The sequence below is a fragment of the Tetrao urogallus genome (genome assembly GCF_951394365.1).
Source record: "Tetrao urogallus genome assembly, chromosome: 8".
Lineage (NCBI taxonomy): Eukaryota > Metazoa > Chordata > Aves > Galliformes > Phasianidae > Tetrao > Tetrao urogallus.
The window spans coordinates 8744126-8760516 of record NC_136821.1 but is presented as its reverse complement, the minus strand read 5'-3'; the positions used below and the strand labels follow the sequence as shown (position 1 = coordinate 8760516).

General features: G+C 43.2%; 2 protein-coding genes across 2 annotated transcripts; one reads left to right on the top strand and one right to left on the bottom strand.

Moving 5' to 3' along the window:
* Nucleotides 1–2054: 2054 nt before the first annotated feature.
* On the bottom strand, nucleotides 2055–7639 carry DTX3L (deltex E3 ubiquitin ligase 3L; the record flags this gene model as incomplete). The annotated part of the gene is made up of 5 exons (XM_079538759.1): nucleotides 7080–7639; nucleotides 6749–6966; nucleotides 4478–6010; nucleotides 3848–4065; nucleotides 2055–2124 (listed from the first exon to the last, which is right to left on the bottom strand). The coding sequence occupies exons 1-5, from the start codon at nucleotides 7336–7338 to the stop codon at nucleotides 2055–2057; spliced, it is 2298 nt and encodes a 765-aa protein (XP_079394885.1). The 5' UTR covers nucleotides 7339–7639.
* Nucleotides 7640–7833: 194 nt separating this feature from the next.
* PARP9 (poly(ADP-ribose) polymerase family member 9) lies at nucleotides 7834–14510 on the top strand (the record flags this gene model as incomplete). Its single annotated transcript, XM_079539217.1, has 9 exons — nucleotides 7834–7993; nucleotides 8783–9600; nucleotides 10251–10478; nucleotides 10561–10776; nucleotides 11513–11582; nucleotides 12424–12798; nucleotides 13187–13335; nucleotides 13615–13789; nucleotides 14206–14510. The coding sequence occupies 9 exons, from the start codon at nucleotides 7834–7836 to the stop codon at nucleotides 14508–14510; spliced, it is 2496 nt and encodes an 831-aa protein (XP_079395343.1).
* Nucleotides 14511–16391: the final 1881 nt, after the last annotated feature.

Genomic DNA, 16391 nt, shown 5'->3' with positions numbered 1-16391 from the left:
CTTTCCTTAGCCTTCTCCACCTTCTCTCTGTTGTGACACACCTTCCAGGCAGCTTCTAGTAGTTGATTTAGGATAGTCCTCCCCCTCCATTTAATGTAATTTTCACTTAATATGACCAATAAAAATTCATGCCAATTGCATAGCTCCCCTCTCTGCCTCTGGATCCAAATCGGTATGTTTTCTAGCTACGGTTATAAATCCATCGAAAAAGACAGAGGAGTTCTGTCTTTACCTTGTACTGCTTGGTATAACGTCCGCATGGTTTCAGCACTGTCCAGACGCTCAGCTTTTGGGGTAGTGCATTTCGGCCTCGCTGGAGGCGCAGTTCCTCCCCCTCCCCGCACGATGGCGCTTTTCCTCGACCCGTCCTCGGCCTCTCGGCTGCGGTCATCTCCCCTCCATTTCCCAGAAGTTGCTCTGGATGGACTCAGCAACAATTCCAACCCTTTGCCGGGTGCCCGTCTATTACACGTTTCCCCAACGCTACCTGCAAAACAGCGTCTCCTCAGAGCCCTCGGCTGCTCCTTCTCCCACACTGCTGCTGAAGGGTCTCTTGAAAGTAACCCACAGTCCTTGAGAGCCTTCATGTGATTTCTTAATTCAAAGAATAAATCCACGTGGGGGACCTCGTCCCATTTCCCTTCCTTTCTACAGAATAGCATCAACTGCAACACTGTGTTATCATTAATCAACCCACGAGTGGGCCGTTTTTCCTCATCTTCAAGCCTATACACCGTCCACCAATGATTACAACACTCAATTTTCTACACGTAAGCAGACCTCCTCCAAACTTTTCCCAGAGGTTTAAAATGCATCCCGGAGGAGAACATTTGGGGCTCTGTTCCATATCCAACTGCTCCATTTCTGAATGTTCTTCACCCAGTTCGGTGGGCTTAACACAGCCCAACTGACATTAATACACCAGAAGCAACAAGCACAGCACAAACACCCGTTGTTGTTCTAACATGCATGCAACAGACTGGATGATCTTAGAGATCTTTTCCAACCTTAATGATTCTGTGATTCTATAAAGGCTTGGCAACTTCCTCTGGGAGAACTCTTCCTCCTCTGCTGGCTCTCAGCCACAGACAGAATGGTCCAAATCACTTTGTTTGCTAGGAAGCTCCTAAATAATATATATGTATAACAAAATGCCTCTAAAAGAGGAGGGATATATTCTACTGAAGAATGCAACAGTGAGCAGGTGGTAATTTTATTTATTACACACAATGGCCTAGACAAATAGTTAGATTCATTAAAAACTACGGCTACTCAGGTAAAACCTGTCTTCCACCAGCACAAAGGCAACTGGCAGCCTACTCAAACAGCAACAATAATGACATTATATTTTTATTACAGAATTTAAACCATTTGTTGGAAGCAATGGGAAGAATAGTATTGTTACACGCAAAGCTGACTTAAAAAGCGATGTTTAAGCCTAAATACAAGAAGAGGCACAGAGTCAGGAGTTCATTACCAGAGCTGGCCATAAGCACTGTCACTTTCCTTTTGTTGCAAGGAGGCTCTCTGAACATTCAGCATTTTTTGGACACAGTTAACAACACAGCAGCAAACAAAAAGTCTATCACACACCATTCTCAGTGCCACACCACTAGTGCCATTTCTACCCTGGAAAGAAAAAGCAGTAAAAGATGCTGGCCATGTACAGCTGATACTGCATCACACAAAATTCCTCCAGCACGTAGGCTGAAGGCTTGTGGGAAAAACTGCAGATCAGATTCACTGGTACAATGAGAAGACAACACACAATCTGCTGTCTGATGAGTGCAAGTACAGATGCTGGACTCACAGGTCCCGAATTCTGTAAGGGAGGAAGTACATATAGGGAAGCGTCATTCACAGAAGCAAGCCGTACAAAGGGAACAAACATAGTTTGACCAGAAAAGATAACTTTTCTTAGCTCACAGGGAAATACAAGTAACTAAAGTATAGCAGTTGAACAGACCAACTTCTCTCTTTGTAGTGCCAGAACAGTAAAAGAACTGCTGCATGTTGAGTTATCACACTTCAGAGTTGACAGCTGGTACATTTCCTTACTCAATTCCTCTTGCTTTCAGTTCTGATCGAACCCTCTTCAGATAATCAGGGTCAGGGTAACCAAAACTAGAAGAAGAAAAGAATAATTTGGGATACCTGTACAGTGGGGCACTTGGCAGTTCTACAAAGCTTGCTCATCAGAATGTCTTAAAATAATTCACAAGTTTTATGCATGTGCTTCTCGCTATAGAGAAGACAGACTCCGTGTTACAGGTGAGATAAATGGTACAGAAAGAGTAAAGCTAAAAGCTTACTAAAAACAAAACAGCTGCTGAATTTGGCCGCCCAAGCTTACCCTAGGAGCCTCACTTTCTACGCTGCCAGCTGTCTCACTAGCAAATGACTGGGCATTTGGGTATGCAACTTTCTTAAGAACAGGTTTAACAGAAGGGGTTTCCGTGTGAGACTTCAAAAGGCAAACATAATGACACCTCTGCTTTTCAGATGGCTTATCAGCGAACGTGTGTATGAAGCAGGTGATAAGAAGAGAGCAATGAGCAGAGTGGGAGATAAAGCAAAACTTATACTTATTGTTCTTTAATGATCCTCACCCAGGAGGGAGAACGTAACTCCAAGCACAAACCTTTAGGTCTTGCAGGAAGACACCTGGCTCTGAGAGGCTGTAACAACCCTGAAGAGACTGTTCCAAGCCTCCCTCTCATCTCCAGGCTGGAGCCTGAGATGTGAAAGCGACATATTTATGCTCTCAGTACTAAAACATGCCCAGTTTTGACATGCAGGTTTGTGCGTTACTACAAAATGAACCAATATTTTACCAAAGTGTTCACTGTTGTGCACAAAAAAAGCACCAGATCATACACTGTCAATATTTCTCTCCATGGAAATGGAGAAAGACTTAAAGGCAGAAAGTACCATCAAGGAATGGCTCTTTCCGACACATGCTTGAGGGACATAGGACTGTTATATCTGTTTTCCTTCCAGAGATAATTTGTTCCTGTGCTTTCTCACCACCGCCAGGTTCAACAGATAGCTGTGCTCCAGTGCCTGTTTTTATAAGCAACAGAATTAAACTAAACCAGAAGCACATCATGGTTTTATGATTTTTTGTTATCAGTATTCCATACTGTAACATCACGTAGAGCACTGGGAGTTAAAGAGTTAATGCTCCAGTTGCATCGACTGTTGGTATTTCTGGGCACTTGGTTCTCAGAAGAAAAGAACTACATCTCCCAGAAGACTTTCACTGTTCCTTTTTCCATTTAGAGGGAAAGGTAAAACTGCTCACAAGTCACAGGACGTCTCCTACTGCTCTTCTCTGCAGTGTGTGCTCCCTTAGCCACCTTGCCTTCAGCATTACGGTAAGGCCTTCGGTTTTGGACACTCTCTCATTTTCTTTGATTTATTAACCTCAATTCCAATTATATTGTATTATTGTGTTATCTTGCATTCTGCTATCATATTCAGTCAATTAGTTTTTTCCCTTAGCTCGTTGCCACTGTTTTGTTTTCAGGTCCATCTTCATACCTTTTGCCCTTCTTCCCTTTCCCCTTCTCCTGGGGCGTGGGTCTGTGGGTCCCCCACCCCAATTAGTCACAGAAGCGAGCTGTAAATCATTGACAAAGCATTATAAAGGCTATGAAAATGGTTCAAGTCTGGATCCACAGTACTTCCACAATCACTGCGTAAGTAATAATCCACAACTGATAAGATTTGCTAGTGGCTTGCAGGGCCATTGGCAATCTGAAAGGTATAGTGGAGAAAACATACAGGGAAGCCTTCCTGCTACCACTGACAAGTTCTATAATAACTGAACAAGAAGACTACTTACTTCACAGGTCCACCATACATGGAGGTTTTGTGGTGAATATCATTCCATGTGATAACATCTTCTGCACCAGTAGTACGTGAATTCCCCACTGTGAAAATCAGTTTTTGGTTAAAGGCTCTTCTGAGGAGCTGCAGAACTTTCACCCCTTCCTCATTGTCAGGCAAATATGCCTTCCGAATAATTCCATAATAAGGTTTCCCTGGGTTTGGATGGTTCTGCTGTTTTGTAGAAAAACAAAAAAAAAAAACACTTTGTATATCACAAATTCTCTGCAAGTGTGGCAATTGCAATCCCAGCTTTTATAGCACTTTGTATCTCCATCTTTGATGCATTCAGGACACAACGTGACTTACGTGATACTGCTCCATAAATTTCAGTGCAGTTATTCTGAATATACAGTTTTCAGACAGGTATCTCATTCCTGCCACATACAAAATGGAGGGCTACCAGTGCGATCCCTACAACATGACTTCATTGCACTCAAAATTACAGAACTACATACTTGCAGACTTGTACGGAAGACAGCAATGTCTCTCCTGCTCAGATATGATGGAAAACACTGAATTTTGCACTCAGCACTGGTTTTGCTGGGGGGAAAAGTATATTTCATGAATCTTCAAATATACTTACAGTTTGAATACCGCTCTGCATAACATATTCAATCTCAATAGTACCACAACCAGGATAGCCAGGGAGAGGTGTAGAAATCCTTTTATACTGCATTCTTCCCTCTGGTTGATCTCCTTGCATGACTCCATAGACAGTATTACAAACAGGACAAGTTTGCTTGTATTCCAAAGCCATTTTGATGCAACTTTTGCAAAACGCATGTTTGCATTTTGTCAGGATCTCTTTATCATTAATTTTCTCCATGCAAATAGGGCACGTATCATCGGTGTCTTCTGTCTTTGCCTTAGCCTGTTCCATGGAAGAATAACTACTCTTTTCCCTGGCACCGTATTTCTCCCACACTCCTGAAGCTTCTTGGTTGTTGAGATCAGAGGGCAGTGGTGTCCTTTTTTTAGTTTCTGAAGGCTCTTCAGCATTGAGAAGGTACATAATGTGCTTTTCAGCAGCATGAACATGGTTTGGTAAACCATATAAAATTAATTTGTCTTCCTTCTTCTTTAGCTTTACATACAGGCTTTCCAACTTCTTTTCATCCAGAAGCATATTTAATTTCCTTTTCTGCTGTTCTGAAAGCTTCCAGCTGACGAGTTTTTCTCTTAGCATTGCAAAGGCATTCTGAAATCCATTGATGAAACTTTCAATAGAATGTAAAAGCATATCAGAAGTTTTGTTCCTAGGTTTAAATACTAAGAGCACCTTCTGGCCACCTGAGCTGTCTGTCTTTTCTATTACAACATCAAAGCTTTCTTCAATGTCTTCAATTTCTTTTCTCAACACAGGTGCCAACAGCTTAAACACAGAAGCATCAACTTCAATTCTATTCCTGTTGGCCGTCAGTTCAGGTATTTTGGTATCCTTTTCATCTTGGCTGTTCCCCTTTTCCTCTGCTAGAAATATTTTGGCAGCTAAAATCTCATTTCTTGGACCACGGAGGAGCAACTGATTATCTTTCTGTTTGATGAGAAGATTAGTAAATTTAGCATTTAATTTCATTATTGTCTCATCTAACTGGTGAATGTTTGCTATGGGAATGTCTTCCTGTGCCACATCTTTGGCAACCTTCTGAAAAGCGCTGGTAAAAAAATCAATAGCTCTTCGTATTGACGTGGGACTTGTATCAGAAAGGAAGGATATTGATGTGTTCCCATTGTAACAATCCTTACTTTTTACCCACACTCCAAAACGTTTATGCATTTCTTTAATCTGTTCTTTGCATGTATGACAGAAATATTCATAGATAGCTGATGGAACTGTAAGTGTATTCATTTCTTCGGTATTCAGACCATTCTCATCTTCCAAACCTTTCTTACTTTCAGAATGCAGGAAATCACAGTGTTGGTCGTTGCCTGCAAGGACGTCTTTAAAGTAACAATAAGCTTTTTCGATATCTGTATAATCTCCTGTCAGTTTCTCAGAGCCATCAACGTCAGGATTTCCTTCTCTTCTTAAGTTTGGACAAATAATAGCAATTCTCTCCCTTTGCTGTTCAGTGAACATACTGGTATTCAACACTGCGGACACTGTAAGAAAAATCTGAAGAGGAGACAAGAAGATATCAATATATATATACATATATATATATACACACACACGTTTCCTAAGGTTCTCAGCTTGGTACTTCTAAGTTCTGAGTAAGGAAAAGCTCAATGCAACTTTGCATGGGGCCACATTAGTACTGACAAACTTGTATAGTGTTTCTTTTATGTCAGGTATACAAAAATGATGTATATGTAAGTAGTTATGATATGTTCTACATGCCACGCTCCAAAAGCTTCATCTGTGCTACTATGCAGAGCAGGACAAGCTCTGTGGGCCAGATATCTGACTTGGCAGAGCCATAGCAGCCTCACACAGCGCAGAGCACAGCTCTATGGCTTACCCCAGGACACAGCCGATCTCTTCTGCATGACTTTTAGTTCAAAGGGTCTGAAAGGCCATTTGTTGTCTGCGAGAGCAGGTTTTTTTGTAAGACTGAGGTACTCTGCCATAGTTTTAGAGGTCTCACCACTGGGAGCAGTCTTTGCTGTGCCAAATCTGACAATGCCAAAACCATGCTAGGGAACGCAATTTGTGCTGACGTGCAGATGGGTTGTGGCAGAGCACTCTGAAGTCGCTCCCCGCAGTGTTGACAAAGCCACCACGGGTGAGCAGTGCTCTGACATACTGAACCGTGATGGAGAGCAGCACGATAAAGCACTCGGCGTTCCCTCCCGGCCGTGCAGGACACCGACGGCACAGCGGTGCTGCTCCGCACGGCTCTCCCCGATGTACCTTTTTGGTCAGCACTTCTGCTGCTCCATTCCGGTGTCCCTGAGCCACCCGCAGCTCCGCAGATCCCGGCGGGGAGAAGTGCTGGGCTTGGCCGCGGTCTGCCTGCACCACGGCGGGGCTTTTGCTCCGAGCCCCTTCCAACGGCTGCAGGATGACCTTCAACACTTTGCCCCCCAACTCCAAGACGTGATCCGCGCGGGACTCCACTCTCTTCTTATCTGCGGGCGTTGGAGGTGCGATAAAGCCTCGTGAGAGGGGCGGCGGGGACCCTTCGCCCACCCACAAGATGGTGCCTCTCGGCGGCCATGCCGCACCCCCCGCCCGGCCGTACCTCGCTCGTGCTGGAAGTACACCCGGTAGGTGCCGGGTTCGGGGCCGGCCCGCACCTCGCACTCGCCGCCCCCCGAGCGCTTGGGGGACTGGAAGTAGCTCTGCAGCTTCAGCATCGCCTTCTCTCCGCCGTCGGGCGCGGGACAGAGCCGCACCAGCAGCGGTACCGCCATGGTGCCGACCGACCGGCTCCCGCTTTCGCTTTCGGTTCCCTCGGTTCCCCGCCCCGGGCCCCTTTCCTCCGGAGAGGTAATGGGCATCTACCAGGTAGGAGAGCGGCCCGGGGAGCCGAGCGGCCCGCGGCCGGTGAGGGCCGAGCCGGGTGCGGGGCGGCGGGCGGGCGGGCGGGCGCCCAGCGTCGCCGCTGGGCGCAGAAGGGGCACGGCTGGCCCGGGCTGCAGAACGGCCATCCGAGGCCGCTTCCGCCTGGGGGTGGTGCAGCCTGAGGAGCTTCACCTGCGGCTGACAGGCGGTTCTCCCTCCCCGGCCCGGCTCCGCGTTACCCCGCGCCCCAAGGAACGCGTGGGCTTCGGGCTGCGGAGCAGCGCCGCTGTCCTGGGGAGGTGAAACTGCCCGGCTCCGCGTGCCCACCGCTCGGCTGCGGTGCCGTGTACGGTAACGTATTTTCTCTGTGCTGTTTTTCTGACAGAGCCAACAGTCAGAGACCCCGGAAGACAAGCGCGGTCCAGGTAAGCCTCTCCCTTTGCCATCTGGCAGCTGTGCTTCACTGAAAATTGCAACTGGAAAGCGATGTCATGGAACAGCTGAAAGCAGCACGGAGAGTCCTAGACAGGTTGGAGCAGTGGGCCCAGGAGAACTGCACGAGGTTCAACAGAGCTAAGGGCCAGTATCAGCTGGGGAACAAAAGGACAGAGCGCAGCCCTGCTGAAAAGGACCTGGATGTACTGGTGGACGGCAGCTGGACATGAGCCAGCAGTGTGCCCTCGTGGCCCAGAAAGCCAACTGTGCCCTGGGCTGCATTAAAAGCAGTGCGGCCAGCAGGGCGAGGGAGGGGATCCTGCCCCTCTGCTCTGTGCTGTGAGAGCTCACCTGGAGCACTGCATCCAGAAACGGAGTCCTCAGTACAGAAGGTACATGGAGCTGTTGGAGCATGTCCAGAGGAGGGCCACAGAAATGACCCCAGGGATGGAACACCTCACTATGAGGACAGGCTGAGAGCTGGGGCTGTTCAGCCTGGAGAAGAGAAGGCTACAGGGAGAGCTGAGAGTGGCCTTTCAGTAACTAAAAGGGGGCTGTAAGAAGGAAGGGACGGAGTCTTTAGCAGGGTTTGTGGTGATAGGATAAAGGAAAAGGGCTTCAAACTAAAGGAGAGGAGATTTAGACCAGATATAAAAGCTTTTTTCACTTGTGCAGAATCTTGAGAGGAAAGGTGGAGCTACCAGATGGAGTGGTGACATGGATGGAATTGCGAACAAAAGGGCTTGGTACCCAAGTGGAGCAAGCATAGCCTTATTAGTGTAGTCCTTCCCATACAACAAGGTCCTCAATTTGTGTATTTTGATTTCTTTGCTTGATTGTGCTTTCTAAGCCTTTGAAAAAGGGAGACAAAAGATCATACTATAAAAAAAATACTAGTATGCAATGACAATAATAAAATGTGGAGCTCTAAAATGCTTTCGTATATGTATAAAAAGTTTTGTCAGTGGTTTATTGGATCTGAGTTTATATTATTCTATGTCCTAGGGCCAAGAATGGATGAGGGCACCGTGACGATCCCCATCAATAAAGATACTTATGAAGTTCTTAAGAAAAGAGAGAACAGTCTACGTAATCTCACTTACAAAAAGTTTGCCTGTACAATGACCTGTACAAAATGTGCTGCTGAAGTATACAGAAAAGTATTAACGCAGGGAATTCACCTGTCGGTCTATAAGGGTGATCTTACAAGTCACAAGGTCGACGCTGTGGTGAATGCAGCCAGTGAAAGCCTGGACCATTTAGGAGGTCTTGCTTTAGCTCTTGTGAATGCCGGAGGGCCAGAAATAGTAGAGGAAAGCAGAAGTCTTATTAGAAAATACGGGAAAGTCGCAACCGGCAAAATAGCAGTGACAGGTGGAGGGAAACTTCCGTGTAAGAAAATTATCCACGCTGTTGGTCCAAGGTGGTACCCATCTGAAAAGGATAAATGTTGCGTTCTACTTGAGGAAGCTGTTGTGAATGTTCTGAAGTACGCCAGTGACCCAAAAAACAACATCAAGTCTGTGGCTATCCCAGCAATGAGCTCAGGGGTTTTTGGCTTCCCACTTAACTTGTGTGCTCAAGTGATTGTAATATCTATAAAGCTATTTGTTGAGACCACACCAAGCTGCCTCAAGGAGATCCGTCTGGTGAACATCTGTGAGCGTACGGTAGCAGAAATAAAAAGGGCCTGTGAGATGTTTCTGGGTGAAGGCAGCTCGCTGCAGGAGGCTGTTCCAGCTTCACTAAGCCTGCCTGCACCTGTCATCAAACATGGAAACACTCAATTGCGTATCATAAAGGGACACATTGAAGATCAAAGGGTAAGTCTGTCCTGCAGTGTGACGAACACAGAGCTGCCTCCAAGCCTCTGCAGGCTTTGGAATCTCAAAGGGCAGAACACGCGTTGTACTGGCCCACTCAGTTTGATGAGAATTTAGAAAGGGTAAAAAAGTGCTGTCCACAAACAGTTATTATTTAAAATGGGTAATGAGCATTAGAATTGTTTCTAATAGCATTGTTTCTTTCTAGCATACATGCTACTACTTGATTACAGTAAGCAGCAAAATACTGGATGATTAGTAATAATATATTACTATGTTTAATCTTCTAATAACATCGTAGGAGCTCACATTTTACCACGCATTCCCTAGAAGTTAATTCTGTCTTGTCTTCTGTATTTTATATTCTTATAGCTGTCAGCTGAAAATAACTTGCAGAGGCGATGATGTGCACCTTACCTTTAAACATTGCAACATTCAAATTGATGCATTTAATTTGCTGGACAGAAAATTTGACGCAAAAGATGTGAGCTTAGTCATAGTATTCCAACAGAGGCACTGGACTGACAGCTGCATCACAGGAAGAGCATTTGCTTTTAGTAAACGTAACTTACATTAAAGAGGTACCTTTATTCTAAGCTTACAAGTAGTAAACTTGAAGTTTCCTGAAACTTTGAATTCTTTCCTTCTAGACTACAGCTATTGTTAGCTCTGTGTCTTTGGATGGCAAGTTTTGCTCTCAGATCTCAACGCCAATGCTGCAAAAAGCAGGCCCAGCCCTTCAGGAGGAAATTCTGTCTCAGCTGAAGCATTTCTGCTATTATAAGGAGATAATAGTAACAAAAGGGTATAATCTACCCTGTGAGTTTGTACTTCACGTCATATGGCCACAATTTAACCACGTGGTACTACTGTGTGAGGTGAGGATCAGTTAGACTGGATTTTAATTGAAGATTTTAACATTGAGTGATGTGAGGACTAAACCACTTCTTTTTCCTGCAGCAACTGAAGGAGGCAGTTAATAATTGCCTGTGTTTTGTTCGGGATTATCCATCGCCCTCAATTTCCTTTCCAGAAAAGAATTGGTCACTGATGCTGCCTGAGGCTACGGTGGCAGAGACCATGATTGAAGAGGTGTTAGAATTTGCCAGGAAATATCCTGAGAAGAAAATAGATGTGCAGTTCGTCCTTTGCCCAGATGACAACGCTACCTATCAAGTAATACATTTCTTGCTAACTACCGATAAGTTGAACCCAAAATAACTGTAAAAATATTCCAGATGACTACAAGCTAAAATAATGTGAATTCCATGCTATTTATAACACTTGTGAGCGGCTATTTCCTCAGCAAACTACTTGCCTCTCAGCATGAGATATTATTCTTCACAAATATTTTTCCTCACTAACCTGTCATCACCCTGTGACCTGATAGCAGGGAGAGAGAGCTCTGAATTTGTCACATCTGCCAGCAGTTTTATGGCAAGGAGTCTACTCTTAACTATGCTAGTTAGGGAGTAAGCATATTCTTCATCAGCACATTTCTTTGAGGGATATTTTTGTTCGAAGTCTCTATCAGAGAAGGGCTTCTCACAAACTTCCATAACGAGGAGTGTTGGGGCAAAGGAAGGGGGCACACTCTGTTTTAAAGCTGAGTAAAGATTCATTAACATTAACCTGCAAATAATGTAATTACATCTGGTGTGGCTTTGTGAGCTCCATTGTGACACCAGAGCCGTGGGGGATTGGGAAAGGTGCTGTTTAATGTGTACATGTGTTACCTTAAGGGACTTGGAATTGCAGCAACGCATTCGAAGAGTCAGATATAAAATTCTGGCCAAAGCTGACAAATATTAGCTGTAACATCAGAATTGCTTGCAACTGCCAACTGCTTATCTAACAGATTTTTGAAGAGACTAATAGGTTGCAAACTGCTCCTAAACTTTTCTCTTTCAAGATCTTCCAGGAAAAAATGAATTTAGCAGCAAGCAAACTGGAAAAGAAAAACAACAGAAGTGATTATTTGAGTAAGTAATGAACAGAGGGGGCATTTCAAGTGAATAAGCAGACCAGATCTAAGGATCTGAAATCACATTCCTTTACGAATAACTTAGTAACTGCATTAACTGTCACAAGCAAAGGAGAAGATGTAAGCATGTGAGAAATACAGTGCCAAGACACAAGTCCCTTGGCTTACTACCATTAGGTTTCTGTTATAGCTCTGCTTTTGGCTAGGACCTTGATGGCAGTCAGTGGAGTTGATGACTGCATGTGATGGATCACCTTATGGCTAAATTTTCAGTTCACAGAAGTGAAGTTCCTTTAAGTTTGATTAGAAGTCACCGAAGTGATGTAACTGCTTTAGGAAAAGTTTGAACAGAGAAGTCATGCAGTCACTTCAAGCATAATATAGGATATGTATGAATAAAGTGTGTAACAGCACAGATTACTTCCTGCTTATGAAAAAAATATACCAGATATCTTACTGTTCCAAAGCAAAATTTCAGAAGGATATGCTGTCATTGTTAATTTTGGCATTACTTGTCAGTATCACTTGAGACCTGTCATTTTTACATTGACAGGAATGAAGCTGGTCACTTCTTTAGAAGTCTTTCAAGAAAAAAACAAACAAACAAACAAACAAAAAAACACCAGCCCAAGCCAAACCTGTTGCATTCATTTAAAGGAATGCAAAAAAACCCCACAAAATTCTATGTGTTGCTTTGTTGTTTTCAAGGAAATCTTCTGGTATCTAACCACCTTTTTGAGCAGATCAGAAGAGCAGAATGTTTCTTGACTGCACGCTTGGGATTACATATAGGAATTTGTGATGACAGCACTTAAAAGTTCTTCACTCTTTTGTTCCAGGTACAGAGTCAAGCAGTCAAGGCATAAAGGAGACTACAGATAATAAACTGGCCATTGAACTTCAGGGGAAGACACATTTCACATTGAAAGCAGCAGAATTATGGATCCAAAGCTTGATACAAACTCGGGAAAGTCACTCTGCTGTCATTGAAAACAACTACATTTTTAGCCTTGGTACAAAGGAATATGCAGAACTATCTCGAGTGAAACATTCTAGTGTGTCTGTGTCAGAAAAAGTGAAAGATGGGAAAGCAAGCCTGGAATTTCATGGACCCCCAGATGCTGTGATTGATGCAGTGCTCGCAACTGAAAAATTACTGCTTTTTATGCAAAAGCATACTACAGCCAAACAAGAGGAACTGCTGCAACTAACAGGTGTGTAAAGTCAACCAGTGATTAAGTAAATAAGCACATAAATAAGGTAAATTAAGCAGCAGCTTATACCTGTGTATTGCTGAGAGTGGACAGACATGCACTTAATTCACACATACACTGAATGCTAGGTTAACTGCTGATAATACCATGCTTTCACCATACAAGCCCTTGAAAGCCCAGTTGCTAGCTTTATGCCCTCAGCAACTCACAGCAACAATATTATGAATATACACATAGTTTCCTCTCAATATTAATCTCTGGCATTACTTCGAAGAATATTTAACATTGCTTGTTCTTCACTGAACTACCAAAAGGAGTATTGGAACCTTCCACATTGCCTTCGCTTCAGCTATTACCATACCTGTTTTACTTCCTTATTTGTTTCCAGGCCAACCAGACACAGATCAGCTTTCAGAAGGACACCTTGACAAGACAAACTCTACTAGACAGTTTCAGATGCTACAGGTAGACTCACACCTTCAGGCATTTAAGGACAGACAGAAACAGTTTGAAAGGACTGGGCTTCACATCCTTAAGGTAAATAAGGCATACATGGCAAAATTAAATCTCAACTGATATATCTGAACTTAATGCAAGTTCTCAAAACATATATTCACTGCTTTCAACTGACTTCAGTGAGAGGTGTTGGATAGTGGCGTGGTTCTTTTTGGGATTAGCTGCACGCTTCAGATACCTTACCTGCTTGATGCTCAATGCATACAACCCAAATCAGTTTCTTACATTGGAGTGCATAGCCTGAACAAGAGCACTTGCACATTTCATGGGTAATTGTCTGTTTGCTTATTTGTGTTACAGATTGAAAAAATACACAATCCCCTTCTATCTGCTGCATTCCAACAAATGAAAAAAAATCTAGAAGAAAAAGGAGTTACCTCCAAAGGCTCCCACAAGTTGTACCAGCGTGTTCCTGCTCAGTTCTGTACCTTGGTATGCCAAACTGGATTTCACAGGATATATTCTCCACCAACAGGTAATATAATTTGCCTCGACATCTTTAATCAAAACAAACAGTGACTGACAGCTGAAGTTGGATTAAAATCAGAAATAACGACTATGCTGCACCAGAACTGCTTCTTACCAGCATTAAGAGTCTTATGAGCTTACTGCTTTCTGTCCTGACACTGCAGTCAGCAAGGCTCTGGGAAGATAAACCTGGATTCCTTTCTAACCCAACCACCATTTGCAAAATTGTTAACGTACAAATAATGCCACGGCCAAGTTTTACTTTGTTGCAGCAGTCTTTAAAGAAGGTCCAAATCTCTATTTACTTGCTGCACATGCACATATTCAGCAGCCTGATGAGAAGCAAACTTTCAGTGCTACCACTCCAAAAAGAACCAAATGTTAAAGACTTTTTTCCTTAATATTTTTTTGTTTCTTTTCCAGACCAAAGATACGGAGCTGGCATCTACTTCAAAAGGAACCCAAACAGCCTAATTGAGGATGACAGGAAGGAAACAGACTCTAAAATCTATGTGTTTGAGGCTGATGTACTAACAGGGTTATACACTAAAGGCAAGCAGTCTTACATTATGCCACCAGCAGTGGAAGGAGATGCCAGTATGTTTTATGACAGCTTAGTAGATGATACAAGCAATCCTGACACCTTTGTCATTTGCAACAGTCTTCAAGCCCTTCCATGTTATTTGCTGACTTGCTCCCAGGTGAAGGAGAGTCCCACGGACCTCTGAGGAAACCAGCAGCGACCTGAGGAGAAATTAGTCAGAACTGTGGCTCTTGGGATGCCCCCCTCAGAACAAACTCTACTGCTTAGATTTCAAGAGGGTGCTCTGCCTACTCACATGCTGTGATCTAAGGGCCTCTTGACAGCTCTGAAACAGCCTTGAGGAAAAGTAAGCTGATAAGATTAAGGAGATTAGGACAAAGTGATCTAGAATTAAAAATGAATGGAAAACATCATAAACTAGTTTAAAATTGTTTATATGTCTTATAGTATTCTTAGCATGTGAAGCATGTGACTATCTATTACAGGTTTGCATTTTCCTTCTTTCATGACACTGTCTTAATCTAAAGGTACTGCATATAGTTTTGAAACCCAAGAAATCCAGGTTGGTTTGATTCGTACACTTGGGAATGCACCGTGATGTGTGAAAGCATCAAGTGAATGCTGTTTTCCACTGTTGTTGGATGCTGTTTTCAGGACTTGTTGTTCAGTAAAGTTATGACAAACGTGAGGCAGTTCTTCAAGATTTGTAACAGTAGTTGCTATTAGTTTTTATTAGTTAAGAGATTTGAAGCAGTATAGATTCATATATTCAAAATAAAGAGTACAAATAATACTATCAGCTTATCTGTTATTTTTCCTCATAGTATTTAAAGATGGGACTTGAACCGTATTTGAGGTTGAGATTTCCCAGTGCTGTTCAATCTTTTTGAATGGCTACCACACAGGTAGAGAAATAGTTCAAACCACGACTCCAAATTGCTCTCCAATAAGGTGCCTTACTGATATGTTGTAGAGATTATTTCACCCTTACCATAGCTAGGTACGTCCACACTACTTCCACAGCAACTTGAAGGCAGTAAATGCCCAAGAGCTATTATTCTAATTTCAATTTAAAAGGATTCAGTCCAGCTCTCAGGAATTCTAAAACTTTCTGCAGTAAAGCCTGAAGTTACATCTGGCGTTAGGAGAGTTTAAAACAAATCCACTGTCTGAAACTAAAAGCTATTAGCAGATTTGCCATTCCACAATTCTGTGAGTTGTACAATCCAAAGAATTTAAACCCATTATTTATGGTTCATCTGAACACCTTATCTGGTTGTAACAGTGGTGTAATGCAGAAATAAGGGCTTGTCAATCAACATCAGATCTGCTTTTAGACTGAAAAGTCACATATGGTTAAAACTCTAATTATCTGGGGAGAAGGGCCTGCACAAAACTATTAAAAAAGCCCATGATATTGTGCTAACAGAGTTTCTGAGCCCTAAAACATAGATGTGATCCATGTTTAAATAAGATATATTTTTTAAATTGCTAATGAGTTCCAAGCACATTTGTATTTTACTTGCAGTCCCTAAAATAGCATTCATAATGTTCACAAACCCCAAAGAAAATAAGTTATAAAAGTCTAATTCTGAAGTCTGAAGGGAAAAAGTCTGAAGTGGAAAAAGTTTTTTGGACCGCTGCAAAATGATACTCTTAAATAAAACCATTATTTTTTTAAAAGTGGTTTATGTCTGCACTGTCACAAAACAGGTCCCTTCTGTAAGGTGAGCCTAAGACAATGTTAAGTGGCAGTGTGCCTCGTGCCTCCCCCACACATAGCTTCTAAAAACCACCTGAGGCAGCTGGAATTTGAGAATATTCTGTTCCTGTCTCAACTTTCCCATTAAAGCAGTCAGTTCTTCTTCTCCAGTTCTGACCTGCATTTCCTCGTTTCCTTATTCACGCACGACTGCCAGAATTGCCACACACAATTACCTACAGACAGCTCTAGATTAAAGGTTAGGCTACAGTGAAGAGGTTCTAATGTCAGCTTGCCTCAAGAGGTTTCATTTTTTAAAGGAGGACCATGGCAGAAAACTTCTTGTTTGGTTGGATGGGAGGG